Source organism: Sarcophilus harrisii, chromosome 4 (genome assembly GCF_902635505.1).
Source record: "Sarcophilus harrisii chromosome 4, mSarHar1.11, whole genome shotgun sequence".
NCBI lineage: Eukaryota > Metazoa > Chordata > Mammalia > Dasyuromorphia > Dasyuridae > Sarcophilus > Sarcophilus harrisii.
This window is the reverse complement of record NC_045429.1, coordinates 299,502,388-299,510,619: the sequence shown is the minus strand read 5'-3', so window position 1 is coordinate 299,510,619 and position 8,232 is coordinate 299,502,388. Positions and strand designations below refer to the sequence as shown.

General features: G+C 42.8%; 2 protein-coding genes across 9 annotated transcripts; one reads left to right on the top strand and one right to left on the bottom strand.

Moving 5' to 3' along the window:
• The first annotated feature begins 158 nt into the window (after positions 1 to 158).
• Positions 159 to 4,493, top strand: SRSF2 (serine and arginine rich splicing factor 2). 5 transcript variants are annotated; one of them, XR_004233773.1, is made up of 5 exons: positions 159 to 840; positions 1,345 to 1,655; positions 1,947 to 2,050; positions 2,631 to 2,723; positions 3,246 to 4,493. XR_004233773.1 is itself a non-coding variant. In XM_031965553.1 (3 exons), exons 1-2 carry the CDS (start codon positions 479 to 481, stop codon positions 1,646 to 1,648), a joined length of 666 nt encoding a protein of 221 aa, XP_031821413.1. In that variant the 5' UTR covers positions 159 to 478; the 3' UTR covers positions 1,649 to 1,655; positions 2,631 to 4,493. The 5 variants fall into 5 exon arrangements, 2 of the variants coding, with proteins under 2 accessions (XP_031821413.1, XP_031821414.1); XR_004233771.1 differs by lacking the exon at positions 1,947 to 2,050; XR_004233772.1 differs by having other exon boundaries at positions 2,631 to 4,493.
• On the bottom strand, positions 3,813 to 8,229 carry METTL23 (methyltransferase like 23). Of its 4 annotated transcripts, XM_003768685.4 has the most exons (6): positions 8,146 to 8,229; positions 7,585 to 7,706; positions 5,856 to 5,960; positions 4,835 to 5,072; positions 4,633 to 4,717; positions 3,813 to 4,460 (listed from the first exon to the last, which is right to left on the bottom strand). In XM_003768685.4, exons 2-6 carry the CDS (start codon positions 7,702 to 7,704, stop codon positions 4,295 to 4,297), a joined length of 714 nt encoding a protein of 237 aa, XP_003768733.1. In that variant the 5' UTR covers positions 7,705 to 7,706; positions 8,146 to 8,229; the 3' UTR covers positions 3,813 to 4,294. The 4 variants fall into 4 exon arrangements, with proteins under 4 accessions (XP_003768733.1, XP_031821412.1, XP_023358469.2 ...); XM_031965552.1 differs by lacking the exon at positions 7,585 to 7,706 and having other exon boundaries at positions 8,146 to 8,214; XM_023502701.2 differs by lacking the exons at positions 7,585 to 7,706; positions 8,146 to 8,229 and adding an exon at positions 6,605 to 6,705.
• Positions 8,230 to 8,232: the final 3 nt, after the last annotated feature.

Below are 8,232 nucleotides of genomic sequence, written 5' to 3'. Positions count from 1 at the left end.
CCGCCAAGCTCACCCAGTCAGCGAACGACGCCCTCTGCAGGCGGGGCCTTCGCTCCTACGTCCAGGCCCTAGTGGGGGCGGGGAATCGAAGTGTGGTCGAGAGGAGATTGGGCTACACAGATTGGCCGAGGGGCGGAGCTAATGACTCAAGAGTTTTCATTTCCGGGTAGCGCTGTCGCCATTTTGTGAGGAGGGTGATAAACGGGCGCTGGATTGTAGCGCCCTGTTCAGTTACTTTTCAGGTGAGGGAGGAGGAAGGTCGTGCAACCATCTCGAGGGTCCTGAAACCGGATCAAGCTCTTCTAATCTCCTCCCACCCATCGAGCCGCAGGCCCCTCTGAAGAGAAAGGGTCACTGGAGCCTGCTAGTTGCGGCGAACCGTCGGGGTCGCTGCTACCGCCTCTAGCTGAGCGCGCGCGGGCCCTCCCAGGGCGTTGATATCTCGGCGCGCAGCCTTCGGGCCGAGCCCTAGCCGGCCATGAGTTACGGGCGTCCTCCCCCAGACGTGGAGGGAATGACCTCCCTGAAGGTGGATAACCTGACATATCGCACCTCGCCCGACACGCTGCGGCGAGTCTTTGAGAAGTATGGCCGGGTGGGCGATGTCTACATCCCCCGCGATCGCTACACTAAAGAGTCCCGTGGCTTCGCCTTCGTGCGCTTCCACGACAAGCGAGACGCGGAAGATGCCATGGACGCCATGGACGGCGCCGTGCTTGATGGCCGGGAGCTGCGGGTGCAAATGGCCCGCTATGGCCGCCCGCCTGACTCCCACCACAGCCGCCGAGGACCGCCGCCCCGCAGGTACGGGGGAGGCGGCTACGGACGCCGGAGCCGCAGGTAAAAGGGGGGCGGCAACTTTCGGGGGTTCTGGTTGGCGGAGAAAGGAAGATATGGTGAGGGCGGTGTGGCGATTGTAATTTCACTTTAAAACTCAACAGAGAAGGGCCTATTTTTATGTCCTATCCTTTTCCCTGAAATTGAGAGGGAGGAAAGCTGAAGGAAGGAAAGGTGCTCTCTTGGCCCCAAGGAGCCACGTGGTGGTCTAAATGGCGGGGGCTGGAAGGGGGGCACGTGGTCCCACCCTCCCCTCCCCCACAGTGGAGCCTTTTGTTCCCAATGTCTTGAGGCAAGATTCTGGACCCCTCGGGTTCCAGGGTGTTGCCAGGCCTGGCTTGCGAGGTGGGGAATAATGGCTCGGGGAGAAGGTTCCCCTCCCCCTTTAGACTAGGGAAATGGCGGCGCTTGGTGGGGTGAGATAATGGCGGCCTGGGCGGGAGCACGCGGGCGGGGCCGAGCCAGCTATTTTCTAACCCTGCCTGTTATGCCTGTTTCTGCCTCTAGCCCGAGGCGGCGTCGCCGCAGCCGTTCTCGAAGCCGGAGTCGATCCAGATCCCGAAGCCGATCTCGTTACAGCCGGTCCAAGTCTCGTTCTCGCACTCGATCCAGATCTCGATCTACCTCCAAGTCTAGGTCGGCCCGTAGATCGAAATCCAAGTCCTCGTCGGTCTCCAGATCTCGGTCCAGGTCCAGGTCCAGGTCCAGATCCAGAAGTCCTCCACCAGTGTCGAAGAGGGAATCAAAATCTAGATCTCGATCCAAGAGCCCCCCCAAGTCTCCTGAAGAGGAAGGAGCTGTTTCATCTTAGGATCATGGTAATGTCTATAAGGATCCAAGGTTTATCTCCTATACCGGGAGACACAGATTTACACTATAGCATTTAAGTGGGGTTTGGAGTAGTTCTTAAGATAGTTGACCTGAAATAAACTTAAGTTAGGAGTTCGACTTACTCTGCTATGGGAGTAATATCAAAGCCAGAGGTTTGCAGAAAAAAGTTTGTTTATTTAGATATTAATGGCTGTTTGCTTAAACTGTTAAGAGACCTATTAATGAAAGTGATTATTTCTTGCTGTTTTTATCCAACATCTGCATTTTCCCCTTTAAAGCTGCGGTCTCCTGTTTGCTAAAAGAATATTGGCCAGTATTGCAGATTTTAACTGATTTGGCTGATCCTCCAGGGACCAGTTTCTGTGGGCGTGTGTTGGAGCAGGTTTGTCTTTAAATGTTAAAGATGCACTATCCTTTAAAAGAACATTCAGTTCATCAGTTAGTGTGCTAACTGGGAATTTGGATTTGGCAAAAATTTAAGCACCAAATTTTGGGGGAAATAAATTGAATATAGGGTGGGAAAGGATAGTGTATCTTTAACTCCTCGAATTATTTGGTCCTGTTTTTAAAAGTAAAGGGGCCTGAGTAGTTCAGATTTAAAAGCTAAGTGTTCATGAAGTAATTTAAGATCATTTCTCCCACATGTGCAAAATAACAGCTAATTGATGATAAACTGGGTTCAAGGTAAAGACGGTTTGAATACAGCCTTTTTTCATATTTTCATTTTTGATTCATGGTCAAGGAAGTTTAAACTAGGCTTTAAATTTATGCTGATAGCTTAAACTCAAATTAGGCCTTAGGCTATATGGGTGGGTATGTGTAAAGCATTGTAACTTTACACAATTTCACTAAATTTTTTAGTGAGGCCATCTAGCATAACCAGGAATTTGGCCTGAAGTTAACCACATGCTAGGGGGTGTTTGTATGGAAAGTTGGCTGAATTTCTTTCTTTTCAAACCTAGATACCGCAGAAAGCAACATAATGGATGACTTGGGGGGAAAGACCACATTGTCCATTGAAGAGTCCCTGGAACAAGCAACTGGCTATTGAAAAGGTTATTTTGTAACATTTTGTCTAACTTTTTAACTTGTTTTAAGCTGCCTCAGATGGCAAACTTCATTTTATGTGCCCTTTTGTTGCTGTTATTCAAATTTCTTGTAATTTAGTGAAGTGAACGACTACAGATTTCATTATTGGCTTTGGATATTTGAGGTAAATTTTCATTTTTGTTTATATAGTGCTGATTTTTTTTTTTTGTTTGTTTGAAATTAAACAGACTCCCTTAACCTAATTTGTGGCCTCCTGAGTTTTGAGGAAACATGCAGCCATTACATGCTGAATAGCCTAATGCTATCAAGAGAAGTTAACTCAACATTGCCTTCATTTCTTTTTAAAAAAAAATTCTACAAAACTTTGGTATAGATTTGTTTGTAAAATACTAACTACTTTCAGATGCTAAGTAGTATCTGAACCCAAATTTGTATAAGACTTTTCAGGTGACAAGACTTAATTTTTGAAAGGATTCTTTTACCAAACACAATTCTAATCTCTTCTCTTATGTATTTTTGTGCACTAGGCGCAGTTGTGTAGCAGTTGAGTAATGCTGGTTAGCTGTTAAGGTGGCGTGTTGCAGTGCAGAGTGCTTGGCTGTTTCCTGTTTTCTCCTGATTGCTCCTGTGTAAAGATGCCTTGTCGTGCAGAAACAAATGGCTGTCCAGTTTATTAAAATGCCTGACAACTGCACTTCCAGTCACCCGGGCCTTGCATATAAATTACGGAGCATACAGTGAGCACATCTAGCTGATGATAAACACACCTTATTTTTTTCCCCCCCCCCAAAAAAAAAAATGGTAAATCTGATCATCTTCATGTATGAACTTGGCATATGAAAAATGTAACATTAAGGAAATCATTCCTTTGTAAGTACTGATAACATGGTGTATCTTATTTGCTTATGATATTCTGTATTATAACCACTGTTTTCTGTAGTTTACAATTAAAACATTTTTCTTGATGTTAGCTTTTCTCTAAACTCAATGTCTTGGTCTTAATTTTTTTTTTAAGTTTGAAAGACCTATGCAACTAACCTGTGAATGTCATTATTGACTGTACTCGAGTAAAATTATTTTTTTTTAAACTGAACTTTTTTCTCCCCCTTACGTTAAAATCGGGTATTTACTGCCAAATTGGCACATACCCAAGTAATTACTAAAACCAAGGTACCAAAGTAGCCTGTCAACAGCTCCTGCATTGGCCATTTGTATTTTTCACCTGTTAAAAGGGTAAAAGTCACCAAGTACTTAACCTCTTGGGACTAAAGATTTAATAGTTAAGTAAAATTTATTATGGTAGTTGCATGCTTTGGTTTACACTAAAGCTTTTATTTTATCCGAGCCAAGTGAATAAACATAAATATGGTTAGGAAATTAGGGTGTTTTTTTTTTCTTTTCTTTTTTACTTTTTTCTTTTTTTTTTTTTTAATACTCTGCAAATTTTTATTCCTGGTTCCTATTGAGAAGGGTGGGCTTGTTAGTGGCTTTACTATGCAGCAAGCACACTAAACAGAATTGTGATATTGTTCAAAAGAAGCATATAGGACTTATTTGCTGGAGACATAGGAACACTTCAGAGGACATTCTTTGCCAAAGAAATGATCATCATTTCAACAGTATGTCTTCCTGGAAGGGCAGATTCTGCTAGATGTTCTTTGTCGGCACCAAAAGACTCCAGAGGAATATGGATACATTGCAGCTCCCACTTGTAGAGCAAAGCTTCAAGTGAACACTCGGCACTAAAGAAAATAAAGATTTTTCTTAACAATGCAGTTGGCTCTCCCCTTCAATCATTAATTGTCAAAACATTTGTTTATAAAGTTTGGGAATGCTTTACTTTTAAAGTAGCCAGAGTACACAGAACAAGATAAATCAGGGTAATGGGTACAAGATATTTTCCAGGTTGGTTACCTTCGAACTTGGTAAGTAGTCCACAACTGGACATGAGGGTTCCTTTGTACTAGGTAGTACACTGTAGTTAAAATATCTTCAAAGTCTGTAGGAACAATTTAGTGAATAAAGGTTTTACTATTTCTGTTATCAAACTTGGCTTTAAGTTAATGACTGGAAAATCATTATTAAAGTAAGCTTAAAAATTAATTGCTAAAGTTACCTTCTGGGTCAAAAAATACATCAGAAGCCAGAATGATATCCAAAGCAGGGAGAGCCAATAGCTCTGGAGAGATGTGACCCCAGGTGAGCCCAATGATACTTATCTTGGGCAAGTCATTCATCCAGCAACTTTGCCGACAGTTTTCTATACAATGAGGCAGCTCAGAGCTGTCGGACAATATTACTTCAGCACCACATTTGGCAGCTACTATGCCAGGGAGACTTACCCCTGCTCCAATCTAAAATAAAACATTTAGAAAGTGATATGTGAAAAATTAACATTGCTTGGGAAATTGGTGTAATTTGATAAATTCTTGAGAAACCTATTAAAGGCCTTTTTACAGTTTAACTCATCTTGCAGAGTGGGTAAATTATACCAAGCAATTTTGCAATCTTATCCCTCGATGAATAGACCTGTAGATCTCTTTAGCCAGGATTTTGATGGGTTGCTGGTAGAGGCTTTCCAGACTACCTTATGTCCAGGCTCATACTGTAGACTTGCGGAAATTCAAAAAGTACTATTTGTGGAGTTTTAACAAGTACTTCGCAAGAAGTACTTGACAAATAAGGCAAAGTTATGACAATTTGATGCTTCAGATCTCCAAATTTACAGGACAAGATAGCCTGAAGGACATGTGGAATATGAAGGCAGGAAACCCTAGAAGAGTTCTTTGTTGAATCAAAATGCAAGAAGAGACTTTAAAAATCTCTGCAGATTAACATCTTTAATTTAAGAAACCCTTGTATTATGGAGATACCTTAGGATTTTATTTGGGACATGAAACAAGTCTTAATAGAATAATAAAGCTGCTATTCAAAAAATAGGTCAAATGACAAGCTCCTGATCCACAAGATCACATTTGGTATGTGATTCTGTCTGGGCCTATCTGCCTTCAAGGAGCTTGGGTTCTATTGGACCATTACATAAACATATAAAAACATTTTTATGGAGGAACTGGGACATGGCTAGTGTAATAGTTCTCAAGATGATCTTTTGATATTTTAAAACCTGATTAGCTTACCTCTAATAGGGCTTTGCCAGTGAGATTCCTTCTGTGATGCCAAATGTATTGAGCCAAGACAACAGCACAGGGCCAGATGTACATACCATATTGGAAATGCAGAACCTGAAATGACAAAAGCATTCTCACTGGTTATAAGATACAGTTGCTGCAAAAATACCACGTGACCCATTTACTGTCTTGACTAAAGGGGAAAAACTCAAAAGACAGTGTAATAGTGGGAAGAATTTCTTGTGTGTGTGACCTCAGCCTATTCATTTGGTGGCAAAATGAATAGAAAAGTGGGCCAAGAGTTGGGAAGATGTAAGCAGTTTGACTTGGCAAAGGTACAGATTGGATTCGGGTTCTAAGTACAAATCCAGCATTTCCTTCCACTATACTATTGCATCTTAGCTTGGAGAAGCAACTTGGCTAAATGTAACGTGTACATCTCCTTGAGCTTTCTGCTAGTCAATCTTAAAAAATGGTTTGCTACATGCTAACAAGTAATGCTCTTAATATTTAAAAAAAATTTTTCCCCACAACCTTGCTAGATGACTGCAAGATTAGATAGTGCAAATATCTAGTAGGCAGCTAGATAGAACAGGAGATAGGATGCTGGACTGAAAGAAAACTTGAGTTAACTGTGACCTCAATGTGATCCTGGACAAATTAGCTTTTGTCTTCATCAGTTTCCTCCACCATAAAATTGGGATAACAAGGGTACCTAGATTGTGAGAATAAGAATAATGGTAAAGTATTTTGCAAACCTCCAAAAAGCTGTAAGCAGCAGGTGTAGGGCAGACAAAATGGAAACAATTCATTATCCCTAGAAATGGAGATGGATTGGGACTAAAATCAGGCAAGGTTAATTCAGTTCACAACTGAACAAAATTTGGGGAAGAGTAGTCAAGGATAGGCTTCATGTACAAGGTGATACAGAGTAGTTTTAAAGAAGTGCATTTCAGATATGGGGCTGGGATGAGGGAATCAAGGCTCAGGAAGAGATTCTGTTGTGCCACAGTTCTCTTAATATCCTGACTCAGTTTCCCTCAATTGGTCTATTCAATCCTGCAAAACCACTCCTCCCTCTTAATCAGAATATTTGATAAGGATAAAAGATCTTATATTTTAGAATATAAGAGAATAGAATCTCCCCATTCCAATCTATCAGAATATCAGACATAATCTTATCAAGATGCCTTCCCCCCACTCTGTCAAGAGTCCTGTTCTCACACTTAGTACTCTGACTGTCCCTGCCTCGGTCTACCCCCTGTATCTGAGCCATGTGCACAAATGTCATTGAGAACTCAGATCGTTTGCTGGATTCTTGGAGGCAATAGTCTCATTCAGCCCAGGGATCAAATCATGGATCCATTTAGTCCCAGCAAATCTCTCCATTTCAAATAAAATATTAAATACTCTCTAATCTATCTCTTGCCTCAGTTTCTCCGGCATTACAATTCAAACCCGGTCATTTTCCACTGCACTGCATGGGACACAAGAGATGAATTTGTTGCTAGAGCTCTAAACTGCCCCACCAAAAAGCACTCATCCACCCAACCGTATTCCCACCAACAAAAGGACTCCCAGGGAACTGTTGCTCAGCCTTATTCAGGAAAGCAGCCCAAGTAATGGCACAAGGACAGGGAAAGTTCCCTGAAGGACCCTTTATTTATTGAATCCCTCCCAGAGGCTTGACTTCCTCCCTGTCCCATCTTCCCTCTAAAAGTCTCGCTATCCTACCCACCTGGGGAATATGGACCTCCAGGACTTCCCTTTTCCCTCTGGGTCCTGACTCCTCAGAGAACTGGAACCGCTGGGCCCTGACCACAGGTTCTTCAAGGGAAGTAGCCTCCGGATGAGCCATATCTGAGGTACCCAAGGTAGAGCCAATACTCCATTAAATGTGCGCGGATAACCCTAAAGCACTAGGAGTGGGCAGAGACCCAATAACCCAGATGGAACCCTAAATGTAAAACTTGGTAACACGTGGCTACAGCTCCCATGTGTTGGCTACTTCCTCACCCTCCCCTCCCCCCTCCTCCCGGAAAGTCACTAGGTTGGTCCCAGATCTCTTTGTATTTCAGCCCTCTTAGCAATTGAATGAGTTAAAAAGATAAGAACATGCTGACAGAGCGGCAAATGGAGCAAAACTAGAGTAAGGATACTGAACAGCGATAGAGAAATAATCGGAAATATAAAAAAAGATGTCGAGCGGAAACAGATCGCTAAAACCGGAAGCAAGAGCGAGAGGCAGCTACAGCAGTCCAGTTTCAGGCCTCAGCCTGTTGTCTCTTTTCAATTTGACCTTCTCAATATGGCGATGTAATCAAGGGTCAGAGGGCGTGGCCGAAAAGCTCCAAGGCCAATGAGTGGCTTCCTAGGATTGATGGGT

Bases quoted from the DNA above. Each gene is read 5' to 3' on its own strand.
- SRSF2 (XM_031965553.1), top strand. From the start codon at position 479: ATGAGTTACGGGCGTCCTCCCCCAGACGTGGAGGGAATGACCTCCCTG. The intron at 841-1,344 runs GTAAAAGGGGGG...TTCTGCCTCTAG, and splicing joins TACGGACGCCGGAGCCGCAG to CCCGAGGCGGCGTCGCCGCA.
- METTL23 (XM_003768685.4), bottom strand. From the start codon at position 7,704: ATGGCTCATCCGGAGGCTACTTCCCTTGAAGAACCTGTGGTCAGGGCC. The intron at 5,961-7,584 runs GTGGGTAGGATA...TTGTCATTTCAG, and splicing joins TGGAGGTCCATATTCCCCAG to GTTCTGCATTTCCAATATGG. The intron at 4,461-4,632 runs GTAACCAACCTG...TATTTTCTTTAG, and splicing joins ACTACTTACCAAGTTCGAAG to TGCCGAGTGTTCACTTGAAG.